Raw genomic sequence first — 16,526 nt, 5'->3', positions numbered from 1 at the left:
AAATTTCACAGCTATTTTTAGTAAGAATAATGACATAACAAGCCCATATCTCCAGTTAGCATGAATTGTCATATCTGTGTTGACTTTTATTCACCTGCAGCACTATATACTAATTGAAGATCTGACCCATAGACAGCTTTAGATAAATAGATAAATAAAAATTTATCTATTATAGATAAATAAAAATTCTTTTTAGAAGATGGAATTTGCCATAGATAAGCAAAACCAGCACTGGGAACAGACAATAGGAAAATTCCATTTAATCGTACAAGCTTCTGGTAACTGCATTTTATGGCAGTGGAGCTTATTAATGCTAAGATTGTCTAATCTTACTGCAAATTGATATGACTTTAATAGTTGACATTTTTATTCATGTAATTAAAATCTAAGCCCTAGGTTGCAGTTCCCTTTTTCAGGGTTAAGAAAAGCTTTTTTTAATTCCACTATATGTTTTCTTTATACAAAACTATTCCGTGTTTTATTGAAGATTTTAAATCTTAAAATATTGTAGACGGTTGTCTACATGATAATTGTGGGATCATCTTTTGTGTCTAGGTAAGCATGCAAAGCATTTTTTTGTTTAGTAGACCCACAAGAGTCATGAGTCTGTAACTGTAAAGAGACGTAGATGCAATCAACTAAAAATGAGTTGTTGGTAGTTTGGTAATGGGAATGTGCTCTGGAGTCCTAGAGTCCTACCAAACATGATCATGGAATAATCTTCACACACACACACACACACCCCCCCCCAAATGTAAAAATATTTCTTATCTCTCTATAAAAAAAGACAAAAACAAATGGAGAAACTGACTGTACAGAGGAATCAGCAAAACTAAAAACTTGCAAAATGTTCTCATAGTGCAAGCAAGGTTTTTCTCTGATTTTTTTCTAGTTAAAGTGCTTTTAAGAATTACCAATGATTAATGGTAAGTAAAAAAAAAAAAAAAAAAAAAGGAGAATAATTTTAAAGATGACAGCATCTCTCATTAAAAAAAAAAAAAAGGAAAGAAAAAAAATCCATCCAAAATGTTCAGCATTATTTTTTTCTGTCTATAAAATCTGCTCTGACTCGCTGCTACTCAAAGCTTTGTAATTGCACATGTGGACAACATGTTTCACAGTTGGCACATTTCCTTGTTCATATCTGTGGGTTGTATATCGTACATAACAGGTTATTTCTGTTAGAGATCATAACTCTACTTGAAGCATTTTAAAAGTATTTAACTTAGTGTGTTTAATGCAAATATCTAATTGATTCTATTGCATGAGTGAGTGTTTAGGGTTTTTTTAAATTGTTGTGTCTGTGTATTGTGAAGTTCATGTTAATGTGGTTCCCCCCCACCTCCCCTTCCTTCCTGTATTAGCAAAGGTATATCAATATAAAAAAACCTGCTTGGAGTAGCTTGAATGATCTTAATCTCCCACAGACACATAGTGTAGACATAGTGCATGAAGTTTTGGACTGTGCTAAAATTTATAGAAATGTTCCAATGTACTCTTGAACTGTGTTTTCAGTCACATGCATTTTGACCTCTCAGGTTTGTTATACTATGCTGGCCATGGCTACGAAAACTATGGAAACAGTTTCATGGTTCCTATTGATGCTCCAAATCCCTACCGATCTGCAAACTGTCTGTGTGTGCAGAACATCCTCAAACTAATGCAGGAAAAAGAGACGGGACTTAATGTATTCCTACTGGATATGTGTCGGAAAAGGTACAATCTCATAATTTGTGAATGGTGAGAACTGACATTAGATGTTTGAGGGTTGCTTTTACTTCACGATAGAGGGAGAGGGTATAATGACTGTAGTTTTGGGAACTGACTGTGAAGTTCAGTTTATTCACTGCAGCAACAGATTAAAACTGAGCCTATTTTAAAAATGAACAAATAAAACGGAACAGCCACTTTGAGAGAATAGCAAGGGATCTTGAGAGAAAGCTGGACTTCACGCTGAGGAGAAATCTTTATTCTAGGCTGAGAATACACTGTACTTGAAAGTTCATGGTTCTGAGAATTCACAGCCTGCACCTGAGTGCTTTTAAAGTCAATAGGATTCATTCATAGACTGATTTTGCCTTTGGCCTTGGATGGAAATGTGAAGCTGGTGATTAGACTTTCTGTTTCCATGGCCAGATACTTGCCTCCTGATTTGAATGACAATTATTACTTCTATTTTTTGTTGTTGTTTAAAAGTTATAAAGCATCAGTCTTGCTAGATAAGAGTGAAATCTGGCATCTTAAAGAAGAAAAATGACCCTTTCCCCTTGCATCATTAACCATGTTCATCATTACAGGGAGGAAGGAGAATCCATATGATCAAAGGCATGTTAATTTGACAGAAAGGCTCAAGTGAAGTGCTTAGTTTAGAACTCTTCAGAGGCATGGATTTTGTGGACTGCTTTTATGCTGGGGATGTTGTATCTTTATTTAGAGCTTAAAAATCAACTGGTTTATTGGATTTTTCTAAAGAAAGTACTATTTTCTTTCCATGTTAAGAGACTACTATGCCCGATTAAACTTGCACTTGAAATCAGCTCTTCAGTCAGTACTTCTGAAAATTGGTCTCTAAGGAATGTTTCATAATAGAACATTGCTAGTGCTTTAGTGTTTGTAGAGCCTCTAAACTTCACTGCTAATGAAATGCCAATGACCCAATTCAGCTTCACAATCTGCTGTCCAAATAGAAAATACTGCTACATAAGCCTCATGTTAACTATGCAGACACCATGTTTTGAAAAAAAATAAATAAAATTTAAAAATTCATATAGTTTTTGTTATAACCTAAAATCGCTAGTTATCAAATCACTTTTGAAGAGATTGTAGCCAAACTCTATATTGGTTAATATAGCATGCCCTCATCTGGGTAATGTGTGATATCTGACTGTGTCTTTACATTGTCTTCATGAAGAGCGTTGATGATGCTGATTTTTGTCTTTTAGCAGTCAGGATTCATTCCAGAATTGTAGGAGAGAAAAAAATTACTGTTTCTGAACTATGCTGTTTCGGTATTTTGAACAACCGTAGGTTTGTTACCATTATTATTTTACTTTTTTGTGTTTCCATTTATTGCAGAAATGAATATGATGACACAATTCTTATCTTAGATGCTCTGAAGGTTACAGCCAACATTGTTTTTGGATATGCAACGTAAGGAAATTTTTCTCCTGCTATGCCATAGAGGTTTTGAAGCCAGAAGTGACCACTGAGATTGTATAGCTAATCTTTTACAGAAAAATACTAACTGTAGTGTTAAAGGACCAGTAATTTATATCCATATCTGTGTCCTCATACTATCTTTTTTACTTCGTTCTTTGAATCATTCCACAGTCTGACTGACTGTGGAAATGCGTGTGTAGTGATTCCCAGTATTTAGCATTCCCATTCAGATGTAGGGTAATGCCAGTGAGAGAATGGCGTTCAGCAAACCACAAACTGCTGGACAGTGTTCGTGATCTTTTTCTAATGGTTACTTGTAGGAGTGCTCTACTCGTCTAAGTATTATTTGAGATTAAAAACATACAGAGAAAAGGCAAATTTTGCCCTCAGACCCATAATGTTCTGTTTCTTTGTGCTGATGGGGAAGGGGGGGTTACGTCCTGTGTGTTCCTAATGGTACTTACTGCACGGTGAGCTTGTACAGAAGGTCAAGTACTGTGGAGCAGTTGATGAACTACAACCTCCATGCTGTACCCTCTTGGGTCATGTGTCTCCTCTGCAAGTTAAATTTCTAGGAAAAAATGTGTTAGAAATATAAATTAATGAATTTTTTGAGGAGCAGCATATAGATTGGCCCCTGTGTTTCTTATTCTAGGTGTAAAGAATAAAGTTACAACTGCAATTGAAAATATTTGAAGAGGTTACTTAAGCACAACGCTAAATAAACTCTATCAGTTTTCAAGTCAAGTGCAAAAGCTGTTGAATAGAAGTAGCCAAGAGCTTTAATTAAGTCTTCTATGAGAAATATAAGCTCATATAAACAGTTTGACATCAGCTCTGGTCTGTGGTTTGACTGTAAGTGAAATCTTCCCAGAATGAGTTGCTCGCAAATGAACATGAGGAGCAGGTTGGCCTTAGACACAACCTGGGTTTCAAATTGTAGGGTTTCTTTCCCCCATTCCCAACATAACTTTACTCCTTTTGTTCTCATGTTGATCTTCATCATGCAGATGTTTCAGTGTTTTTTCCTTGTCTGATATTGGTGATCTCATAGGTGCCAAGGAGCAGAAGCTTTTGAAATTCAGCAGTTGGGGTTGGCCAATGGAATCTTCATGAAGTTCTTGAAGGACCGTTTGTTAGAAGACAAAAAGATTACTGTACTGCTTGATGAGGTTGCAGAAGGTGAACTCCAACTTACCACACTAACAGTCTTCTCAGCCTGCATTACTAAAAACTTATTTCCTTAAATGTCATTCTTCTCATGGTGAATGTGTTACGCTACTTTAAGCTCTTTCTTGTTGCATTTTGTTGAAATAGCAGCTTTTATCAAGAAGCAGGTGCTACTAGGCAACAGATTAACAAAGATCATGATATTATAAAGGGATTTGAGCTTCTTTAATAGTGATCAATTTTATACTCTCCTTTTTAGTGAGCCTTATTTGCTCTGAATGTCTTTCTGCGTGGCGCTTTGAATTGTCCATCCACAGAAATTACTCTTCTGTCTTATTTGTCAGCTGCTAGTGGTAGTCCAGTCATTTCCACATTTGTTTAAACAATTAACTGAGTCCTACCTACCTCAGAGTGCTATAGTGATGATAATTATTTGTGCTCTATCAAAGGGTGTAAGTGCACTATAAAGGGCAATCCACGGTTTTAATATGCCTGGTTCAGTAATTGTCTTTTATAATTGATGGGAGAAGGGCTAAAGTGAAAACTGTTGAGGGAAGATGTATTGCTTCTGTGCAAACATTTGCTCAAAACATAGAATAGATACAGCCATTAACAAAGAGCTGTCTGTGTAAGATTCTGTTATTTGTAGGTAATGTACATAATCACCCAAGTTCTGCTGTGGTTTCCAATGTCCTTGGTGCAACTGCAGGTCTCGGAATTTTGCCCAGTCTGTCTTGTGACAGGGATCCAAAAAGCAGAAAAAAATCCAAGAGGATCCTAAATGCACAGTAAAGTTCTGCTATCAACAGGTCAGACTGTTGAAAATGAAATGCAAAGGTTAAACCAACAGAGCTTCTGTCAGTGCTCTACTGAGGAAAGGGAAGAGATCATTGGTTGACTAGCTGAAATATAATGGAATTTATGGCAATAGGAAGGCAGAATACCCCCAGGGTGTAAATTGAAGTGTGATGGCTCTTGGTTACCGTTTGCTTGTTTGTCTGGTTTATATTCTCATATATATTCTCTGTCTTTTTGCTTATAGTTGGTGTGCTGCTTGACTAGATCCCGTAAAACAAACTCACCATTCTGTATTTTCGGTCTTATCTGTTAAACTTTCCATGAAGTTTCTGTGAAAAGTTAAATAAAATTTCAGAAGATCTCAGAATTATCCTGAAGAAATAGGACCTGTAGATGGTAAAACTAAAATGATTATTCCAAAGCCTAGGGCTGAAGTTGATCCCCCCGCCCTGTTTTTCTTCTTTTGCCTGGTGCAGTCAAGCAGAGTGCTTTTGCATTAAGATTTGTACTTTTTATTTGCTTACAGTACTACTCAGTTTTGCCATTGCCTACAAAGGACGAGTTGGAGGACTTGCTGTCCTCTTGTTTGCAGCTAGCTCTAGCTGTGGTTCCTGAAAGCCTGGCAGAAGCTCTGATAAAGCTCCTCCTGCTGGATGCTCACCAGCTGCTGTATTTAGGCCCAAATTCATTAAGCCATCGTTCCTGAAATTCTTTGTTTTGAAGCAGGCCCCAATATCTTCCCTTTCCTTCATCTTTCTTGCCTTCTGGGACATTCTGACTGTTACTGTTTTGTGAAAAGAGAACCCTGTAATCCACTCATCCTAGCATCAATACTATGTCTGTAGTATATGTATATACTAAGCCTTTAGTTTTTATCCTGCGTTCTCCCATTGTCAGCCTGTTCAAAGCAGGAGTAGGAACAGAACAGACACCCGTTTGTATTCTGCAATGGTCACAGACCAATCAGTCTTTCAACTTGCATAAGAAGTTAACAAATTTTATAATGAACAAATATCCAAAAATATTCTCACCCTCTTCCTCCCCTCATCCTTCTTGTCATTGCTTTTGGGTGTTCTTAAGTGGGTTAGTGTTCTCTGAGATGTCTCTCTCCTCTTCCCCCCACCTTCGTGCCTTCCCCATAAGAACACGTCGCAATTCTGCCAGCACACGTTTTCGCTACACTTCCCCAAATGTCCGGTAAAATACAACTGACTCTTATTGTTTCATCTGTACTGCCAGGTTAATGTCACGTGCTGTAGATGTTCTGACGTGTGACCTATTACTTATCTCATTCTTGAACTCAGAGTGGAGAGAAAGATTGATTTGTCAGGCAACATGACAACCATTGTTGTTAGTATTACCAGATGCTGGGTGTTAGCGAGTACACTGGTGCACTGATGACACTTGAAAATGTTCCAGAGGAGTGTTCATATTAAAAGTGTTCCATGCAAATGGCCTTCATTATTTCATTTTTTTATGAACTCGTAAATGGAAATTTTCCAGGATTTTTTTAATTCACTTTGCAGGCCATAGGTTTTTACTTTCTGCATGCAGCAAAACTATCTGAAAATGTGACCTTTAAATGTAACTGAACTAAATATAGGGAAACCCTAATAAATTGGAGTAAGTTTAAATCGCAGACTGGTTAAAGTTGGAAAGGACCTCTGGAGATTGTCAAGTCCAAACCTGTTGCTCAAAGCAGAGTAAACTAGAGCCGGTTGCTCAGGACCTTGTCCATGTGGGTTTTGAATGTCTCCAAGCATGGAGACTCCACAGTCTCCCTGCACAACCTGTCCCAGTGTTTGATCACCCTTAGAGTAAAAAGTTGTTCCTTATGGTTAAGTGGAATTTTCTCTATTTCAGGTTTTGTCTGCTTCCTCTTGTACTGTCACTGCTCTTAACTGAAAAGAGTCTGCCTCTGTCTATTCTACTTTCCCTCGTCAAGTATTTATACACATTGATAAGTCCCTTGAGCCACGTTCTCTCCAGTCTAAACAGTCTCACCTCTCTCAGCATCTCCTCATAGGAAGGATACTCCAGTTGCCTCATACCTCTCTCATATGAGAGGTGTCCCAGGCCCCTCATCTCTGCAGTGACCCTTCACTGCACTCTCTGCAGTAGGTACATGTCATTCTTGTACTGGTGAGCCCAGCACTGGACCCAGCACTCCAGATGTGGCCTCACCAGAGCTGCCCAGAGAGGAAGGATCACCTCCCTTGGCCTGCTGGCAGTGCTGTTCCTGTTGGCCGCCTTTGCCACAAGAATGCGTTGCTGGCTCATGATCAGCTTTGTGTCCACCAGGTCCCCAAGGTCCTTCTCTGCAGAGCTGCTTTCCAGCAAGTCGGTCCCCTTTGTGTACTGGTGCATGGGGTTATTCCTGCCCAGGTGCAGGACTCGGTGTTTCCCATTGTTGAACTTCATGAGATTCCTCTCTGCCCAATCCTACAGCCTGTACAGGTCCCTCTGAATGGCAGCACAACCCTCTGGTGTATCAGCCACTCCTCTCAGTCCTTTATCATCTACAAACTTGCTGAGGGTGCACTCTGTCCTGTTCTCCAGGTCATTAGTGATGATGTTAAATAAACAGTATTGGCCCCTAAAATACTCCAGTGGCCCCCAATTCTTTAGAAATCCCCTCCAATGGTATTCACATTCTTGAGATTAGTCACTTTAATTAGGACCTTACTGAATCAGAGCTGTGATATTGCTTGAACTGTTTTTGAAAAACATGTGAGCATGTTGACTAGGACACGTGTCCTAGTCAAGATTCCCTGCAGGCATCTGGCATGCCGTTTTAGCCTTAAGTGAACGAATAGCTGAGCAATGAATACTTCTGAAACTACAAGTTTTTATGGAAGTGCTGATAGTGGCATAACCATAGCAACCAGACAACACTGCAGTGATGTACTTCAGTTAGAATTTCAGCAGCATTGATTTTGAGAGAAACTATATGCATCTTATTTTTAGATATGGGCAAGTGTCACCTTACCAAAGGCAAGCAAGCTTTGGAGATCCGCAGCAGTTTGTCTGAGAAGAGGGCATTAACCGATCCTATTCAACAAACCATCTCTTCTGCAGAGTCTCTGGCACGGAACCTACAGTGGGCCAAAGCTCATGGTATAGTACAGTCTACTTTTAGATGATCCCACTGGCACAATGGGAAAAATAAGAGGATGTCCTTCCTTAATATTCTCTAGTCTGTGGGCTGTGATATTGAATGGAAATGGAAGGAATTCAAGTTCCTATCTGAATTTTCATTAGTATGTTTGGATCTTGGAAATTGTTGTGTTGGGTTTCCCTCTACATGAGATTATAATGAACAAGGTGACATGCGGAATTCATCCTGAGTAAGTATATTTAAGCCCACTCAAACACCGTAGGGGAGACTTCTATGATGTCTACCTCCTGGGATAATCTCCCACTAATCTGTTTGTGTCTAACAATGACACTTTGAAGACATCGTTAATCTCATTCTGAAGTCATCACCTAAAGTAGCCGGGTGAACTGTGTGGTAAAAGTGCATGATGAAAAGGAGTTTTCAATGTATGCAACCAAGAAAACTAAACCAAAGGTGAGATCAGTTCCAGGCTTTCTAGACTTCTTTTAAGAAGGGCAGTGGGGTTTAAGACCTTTTTATCTTTTTCACCTAAATATGTTGGAGTACACTTTAAAATTTCTTTGACAGGTTGGGCAGAGGGTCAAGACAACTAGTCATGTAGGCAGACTCTTTCACAGATGTATATTTTTATTTGTGGAATCAAGCCCTTAATTCTTGTTTGTTAAATGGTTGAAGTGCAAAACAAAAATTATAAAGAGATAATGTTATCTTACGGTTTATTTGTTTCAAGCCATGCATAGAAGAGAATGCGTTTGGAATTTGGGAAGAGAATAACCTTTATATTTGTATAAAGGTCCGTCCATGATAATGTTAAATAATCCACTTGCAGTGGGAGTGGAAAAATCAGTGCAAAGCATACAGACACAGAATGATGACATTGACCCTTGAGCACTTTCAGATGTATTCCTATGGATTGAGAAAGGTCCAAAATACAAAGAAGAAAAGTGTTGCGGGCTAGGCTTTGTGAATGTGTGCATAGGTTGTGAAAGGAAAAAAATGAACCTGAAACTTGTTCTGCTGTCAAATGCAAAGGTTCTTATAATGCTATAGCTGTGTCTCCTATATATTGGATATATACCATATTAACCTTACTGATTTGATTACAGGTACATAAACAAATTCTTGAGTCAGTAAGCTATATCCTCATTACAGTAAATGTTGCCTTGCTAGTTGCACAGAGATTGGAAAGGAACTTGCAAAGCAGCAGTGAGTCAGCTCTCCCTGGCAGTGTCTGCCAGTTACCGCATGCTACTAGCAAGTAGCGTTGCTGCCTGGTTAGCTTCTGACCTGGTTTGCTTCAGTGTCAATATGTAAGTCATAGGTAGAGGGAGGGCAAGAGGAAGGGGTCCATACCTTTTAAAACTTTTGAATTTAAAAACAAAATTTAAAAAATAGAAAATACATCTGCTAAGTTTTATTTAGAATGTAATGATGTGTTATTTATTTGCAGAGCTTCCAGAAAGCATGTATCTTGAATTCAAATGTGGTGTTCAGATTCAGTTGGGGTTTGCAGCTGAGTTTTCCAATGTCATGATAATCTACACACGAATAGTAAAGAAGCCACCTGAAATAGTAGTTTGCAGAGCCTACGTTACAGACTTCGCACTCGTAAGTGCTTCCTATTGGTGTCTCGGTGATCTCTCAATGAAGTTGAAAACTGTCTGGTCTGTCCATGTCAAACTGCATCTCTTGTAATAAAATGAGTCTAAACTCTTGAAATCAGGTGCTTACATGTGTGTGTCTGTACAGACACCCTTTTTTTTTATGCATATTTTTAATATATGTAAAAATACATTAAAATGAATCTGGGGTCATCTTTTTCAAAGTCTCCTTTGTTTTTCATTGTCTAATATCAAGTATTTGTTATATTTAATTGAAAAAGTTAAATGTCAGTAGCTCCTGTGTGAGCTGAGGACACACCTGCCTTGCAGGAGAAGGTTTCTTAGGCTTGAGTTTTACAGTTCTTTGCACGTGGGTGATCCTGTCCAGTTCCATTGATGTTACTCAGCTGATCACAGTAAAGTGAAGGATACGAGTAAAACGGAAAGCTCCTCGGGGCAAAAAGCCTTCTTTTCTGATGTCTATGAAAGAGGACATGGGGCAGAAAACCTTTTTAGATAGAACAAACAGGACACTTCCAATGCTTTATGAATAAAATATTTGAGTTAATGTGCATAATAAATACATGTATTTTTAGCCCACAGAATTAGTGTTGTAGTACTGTACTTCATAGCAGAAGTTAGGTAAAAAAGAGCAACCCTGAAGCAAGCACAGCAAGTTTGACAGGAACCATCAGCAAAAGAGGGTAACCTGCTCAAATGTAGCCCCTTCTGCCTGTGACTAACAGTGATTTCAGCAGCTTTTGCAAGTAATCCAAGATTGATGTTTTCTTTCTTTCTAAGAAGAAGAAAGTACTGATTTTTTATAAAGAAATACTGCGAACTATTTTATGTTCTACAAATTCTGTGCCTTCAATTAAGTTTTCATTTTTTTTTCTTGCAACAGGACCTGGATGTGGATCCTAAAGAGGCCAATAAGGGAACTCCTGAGGAAACCGGAAGCTATTTAGTATCAAAAGACCTTCCCAAACACTGCCTCTACACCAGGCTAAGTTCACTGCAGAAACTAAGGGTTAATATATATTATTCCTCACAAGTTTGTTCACATAATTTAGATTAGTCATGTTGCTTTGCAGTTCTGTTGAGGTAGCTGTGTATTGTCTGCTTAATAAGTAACATGTTCTTTGGAGGGAAAGAATTACTAATAGCACAATTTAGTGACATCAGTTGCTTAGCTGAAAAATAAAAGCCAGGGAATCAACAAATATGCAATCCTGATACCATCGTGCAAGGCACTTTGTATTTTCTAGGCCCATACTGAACTTTGACACGATGATTATTTTTGTGAAGATCAGCCCTTGCAACTGTGGGGATGTTCCTATCCCCTGTAGTATAAGAAGAATGTGACCTGAAGCAGATTTGCATCTTACAAAGTCATTAGTAGGAGATGAAAATGTTACGTATCATCTCCTTCCATTCCAACCTGTGCTCTTGGGCATGCAGTTTTTGAAAGGTTCCCACTTCAACGTACTGTGGCACTGTTAAGTTTATCTCTGTATCTTTGTGTCGTGAACATCTGTGCTGGACATCGCTTGGTACCTCTTCTTCAGTGCTTTTGGCAGCTGGTGTAATATAAGTGCTTCTAGAATTAAAGACTATCAGGTGAGCAAGTATTAACCAAAAGAGGTCCTCAGTAAACAAGTCTTGCCTAATATGTGTCTTTAGCTCCTAAAAAGGTTAGTCTCCTTCTCCAGTAGACTATGCCTCTTTAAGTGTTTCCTATATTGTTTATTTGGGGAGGAAGTGTGGAAGTGTAACAGGTTTTTTTTCTTCTTCTCCTCCCCACCCCCCCCCCTTGCAGGAACACTTGATCTTCACTGTTTGCTTGCACTATGAGTATCCAGGAATAGAAGATACAATGGATGAAAGAAAGGAAGTTAATGTTGGGAAGCCCCTTATTGCAAAATTAGGCCTTCATCATGGATTCAAAAATAATAACTGTCTCCAGACCTGTTGCATGGCTAATAATCCTTTTCATAATCAAACAGAGTCAAGTCCAGTGGCAAGTAAATACTATGTCCCTAGTCATTGCCAACCAAATTCCTGTCCAGGCATTTACCATCCAAACCGTGTTTGCTCAGACAGCATCAGACAACCAGAGGCATGTTCTTGCAATGGGACTTCAAGGATATTAGCTTCAAGACATGAAGTATGGAATTACTCACCCTCTGTGGAAAAGAGTAATGTACCAGTAGAGACCACTGATGATACTGTTGAACTGGAATTCCTTCTCTCTGACAACCTCAGATTCTCTAAGCAGCAGTAGCTGTGATGTGTTCAGAATAGGCCACAGGCTCATCCTTGAGTAGGGGACCTTCCACACTGCTTATCTGTCTCCTGGAGTTTGGGGGCTTCAGGACAAAGGGATTGGAGAGTCTAGAGGTGGTACTGGGAATGAGGTTGTGATGAAAATTTTTCAGATGCAGAGAGACAAAACTGGACTGATAGATTTAGGAATGAAAAAGGCATGATTTTTTTTTTTTTTTTCCCTCCTACCATTTCACATTTGATACAGGGAAAAACTTGACCTCCTCAAAGTTTCCTATTCCGTTCTCTGGCAGTCAAGCAGCTAATGAACAGAGGCAGTCATGCGTTTCTGGGAGGAAGCTGCCTATCTCTGTTAGGGGACAAATGCATAAAAGCCTGGCTGTGGTGTCAAAGTTTCTCTCGAGATAGTAAAGCCTCGGATCGTCCTAGCTGCTTCTCCAGTACCAACTGGAGTTATAAGTTTACTGTAAATGTATGTTTCATAAATCTTCTGTTTTCAGAGAGGAATTGCTCATCCTATACAAAACCAAGATAAACATGTATAGCTGTCAGAGGAAAAAAACGTTGACAGAATTAAGCAGGAAAATGAATTTCCATGTCCTCTATGATTTTTAACATGATTAAAAAAAAAAACCTCTTTGCTCCAAAATGATAAATATACCTTTCTCTCTTCCATCTTTCAGTTTCAGTTGTTCAGTATCCAGGGATTTCTTTTTACATACTGCATTAAAATATGGGTTTATGTGTTTATATATGTTGTAACAGCCTCCTATTGAGTATATAAGATGACACATAATGTAAATGAACTGAGCAAAGAGGGAGCTTTTACAGAAGTGAAGCTACCATATTTTAGTATTCCCGTGTTAAGAATATGTCTCCTTCAAGCCTCAGTTTCTTTCCTTCCTCATGTATGTATTAGGATCAGTCACTGACATTCCAGTCCCTTGGATGTAGCTAATAATCGGCTTTGACTGCATTCTCCTCTCTCATGGTCGGATGTCCAATGTCTGGCAGCAGCTGACAGATGGATGAAGAGCTGTGCAAGGAAAACAAAACCTGAACTGAGCTAGTAAACTAACATTATCACTTTTTTTTTTTAAGAGAACTAGGTTACAAATTGTCAGAGGGAGCAAAGTCACAGGTTCATCCTGTGGTGGATTGTTCTTATTATGATAATCTTTCTCTTATGTAACACAATTCAGACTTTTACTGATGTGATTTCTGGAAAGGTGGTCTTTTCATGTTCTGCAAGAACACTAAATGGAAATGTGAGGAAAAAATGCCTGTTTGTAGCAAGCAAAGTATTGTATAGTTAGTCAAGCAGTAAGACATGCTGAAGGCTAAAAATGAAGGGGCAAGATGAGTGAAAACTTTGGGATTCTTCAGTCTGAAGTACCAGGATGGTGTTCCTGGACACCAGCCGTTTCTTTTCTGTGGTGATTTTAAAAAACAAACAAAAAACCCCTATACAGTTGTTTTCCAGGCCAAATGAATTTATATTCATTCAAATAAAAATGCTAACGGTCTATCCTAAAACTGAAAATCCCAGATAAAGGTTCCAGCACACACAAACTTAGAAAGGATAAAGCAACTTTAAATGCAGTCTGCTGAAGGTGAGGGACACGTGCTTCATGTCACAGCCTGACACTTCGTATATAGCCCTACACGTGTGCATTCGCTCCAGAGCTCAGAGCTGGAGTTCATCTCTCCACAGACCTTGCCAGAAGTACGCTAGTCTTCTAGGTCCTTCAGCCTCTGAACCCAGAATCTCACTGTTGGAGGTGGAGGCACAGGCACCTTCAGAAGACAGTTGATCCTCTACTGAAAGGCGAATGAGCTACTTTCATACGGTGCTTTATTGCTTCGTTGACCAAAGGGAACAGATAGACCTAGCCTTGGGCTAGCTGCCAGACCTTTTAGGTGTTGAAAAATGTTTTGATCTGTGTTTGGGAAAGGGCAGTCTTGCTTACCAAACTGTTTTGCATATTCAGGTTGAATAGTTTGGACAAAAAAGACACATCAGGTTTTTTAATGTTTAGTTTTGTTTCAAAATACTGAAGAATCTGTGACCTGCCTATGTGTATCTGGGCATGAGTGTGAGAACACTGATATTTTATTAGGTCTTAAAAAGTCTTGATGCTTTGAGAGCATGAAAATATCGGGGTGTGAGGTAATTCAAGGGAATTTTCAGATATGGGTAGTAGCCTTTCCTGCCCAGGTAATATTGATAAGCAGTATTGCTTTAAATAATGAAATAATTTTTTACTTTAGAAAAATTATCGTAGCGCTTTTCTTTAAGTAGGTAGCAAGCAATAAAATAATTGAATCTTATTGATGTGGTGGACAAACCACTTTAAATCTTCTGTTGAGATCCACCCTTCTGATGGGATCTGGTGGTCTTACAACATGTTGGCTGGGCACCCAGGGAGGTGCTGGACGTGGTCATAACAAGTTTCAGGTGGGAATGTTAATGCATCATTAACTATATCTGTTGGTCGTCAAATTCATCTGTGCTGAAAGGTGGATATCTGTACAGGGATTTTAATGTAGTTATTTCCAAAATGACAGCCGTGCTTGAAGTGATCTGCAAATGAGCTCGAGTTTCTGACTTTCTCCTTTGGAGCGTATTAAATAGTGAAATATTTATTGATGACTGAGATGTTCCTGTGCATTAATTATCCTGTGTAATTGACTTATAAATCAAAAATTATAGCTTGAGACATGGTCTGGTACTGTAATGTTTAACTAATACTTTGTCACAGTTTTCTAATTTGTATAAAAGGTTATTCTGTTTCTTACTGTGTAATAAACTGTTGTCCACAAAATTATACAGCTGTGTGTATGTACTTGCTATGTTCTACTCCTCCCAGTTTAAAACCCCCCAAACTGTATTAAAACAATGCATATAATATCATTTCCTTAACAAAAAGAAAGGGGAAATCTGAGTAACGAGCTTCAGCTCAAGTTAAACATATCTGCACCCTGGGCCTGTACAGGTTTCTCAAAGTAGAAGATTGGTTTTTTGCAAGTTTATATGCCTTCTAGCTTCTGATATCCCAACTGTACTGCTGGCTAAACCTAAATGATCCTTCTCCATTGCAAAGATATCCAAACGAGTTTCAGTAACATTTGGACAATTTCCTTAAGAAATGCGCATAGAGAAAGAATCCAATTATTAAACCTTAAAAGTTGTCCAGAGAAAGGCAGGGGAACGCACTGACTGTATTTGCTTGTCTCTTTGCAGGCGCGCTCCTCCAGGGCACGGGAAGGCTTCCAGGAGCAGCAGTGCTGATGTGTGAGTCGCTGTCTCCTGGCATGGTTCAAACCAAAGGGTGGGCCGGCGGCTGGTGCACTACAGCGGAACAGATGGTCAGCGCTCCGTGAATTTCCTGCTCCTGGAGAGCTCTAAGATCACGTTGATTAGTTCTCGAGTTTAGGACACAGTCCGATGGTACAGAGTCTTTGTCAGCCTAGGTAGGAACTGATTAACATTTGAGGATCTATACCTAAGATGCTTGAACTGTAACTGTGTTTGAACGTGGTAAAGAGAACATCACAGAACTGTAGAGATTGGAGGGAGACCTGTGCAAGTCATCTGACAAGACTCTACCTGTGGCTTAGGGTCCGTGGAGGAAATCTTAATCGTTCTGAGCCCTGCTTAAAAAGGGAATGGTGATGGAAAGGCATTTTCTTACTGTATCACTGCCTTTAGGAACTGCTTTAACTGTTTTAATCATCGATGTTAAGGGTGAAATATTCTGGTTCTTAAGGACAAGCTGTAAGAGGCATCCATTTCCTTTGGCCCATATCCAGTAAAGCACTTTAAAAGTTCAGCATGCATAAATTAAGGCAACATTTAAATCCCTGTGAAATCAGTGGGATTAAAGTACATGACTAAACCTAGGCATTTGTTAAAGCTCTCTTTGGCTTGAGATGCCCTTTTTGAACCGAAGCCTTGGGGTTTTTTTCCTGAAGTGCAATTGTTTGGGGATAATACTTAGTTTTTGCTTGAAGTATCTGCTAGGCTAAGTTACTTACGTGGTTTTTATTTGGGTTTGGATGTTGAACAGGTTTGGAAGAAAGGTTTTAAGGTGATCCAAATAAGCTCAGGCTTCTCTGGCAAAGGAGGAGTTCATATGCTTCAGAAAGGCCAATACACCCCTTCCATTTTTCCTCCCCACTCTGCAGTAAGGTGGGGTAATTTAAATGCAAGAAGCTGTTGTTAATGCAGCAGTAAACTTCTGAGTGATCCTCTTTCTAGCGAGTGATAGGAATAGAGGAGCGTGAGAGGCTTATAAAGAAAGAGCTCTCCAAAATTAATGGTTTGGGATTCGTTTGGTCTTTGGTTTGGCATTTTGAATTTCACATCCTTGGCCTTTGCTGACTATGCTGGC

At 39.0% G+C, this 16,526-nt stretch overlaps 1 protein-coding gene across 4 annotated transcripts in view; it reads left to right on the top strand.

Annotated features, from left to right (window-relative positions):
- MALT1 (MALT1 paracaspase) overlaps nt 1–12,882 on the top strand; it is a 37,869-nt gene extending 24,987 nt beyond the window's left edge. For all 4 annotated transcript variants that reach the window (XM_072859353.1, XM_072859352.1, XM_072859351.1 and 1 more), the window contains 7 exons: nt 1,539–1,716; nt 3,076–3,150; nt 4,214–4,341; nt 8,095–8,244; nt 9,696–9,853; nt 10,751–10,876; nt 11,666–12,882. In XM_072859353.1, the coding sequence (XP_072715454.1) occupies nt 1,539–1,716; nt 3,076–3,150; nt 4,214–4,341; nt 8,095–8,244; nt 9,696–9,853; nt 10,751–10,876; nt 11,666–12,130 (1,280 nt within the window). In that variant the 3' untranslated portion in view covers nt 12,131–12,882. The remainder of the gene's footprint in view (nt 1–1,538; nt 1,717–3,075; nt 3,151–4,213; nt 4,342–8,094; nt 8,245–9,695; nt 9,854–10,750; nt 10,877–11,665) is intronic.
- Nucleotides 12,883–16,526: the final 3,644 nt, after the last annotated feature.

Source organism: Ciconia boyciana, chromosome 4 (genome assembly GCF_034638445.1).
Source record: "Ciconia boyciana chromosome 4, ASM3463844v1, whole genome shotgun sequence".
Lineage (NCBI taxonomy): Eukaryota > Metazoa > Chordata > Aves > Ciconiiformes > Ciconiidae > Ciconia > Ciconia boyciana.
Note: the sequence above shows the minus strand (reverse complement) of the source record. Positions and strands in the feature narration are given on the sequence as shown.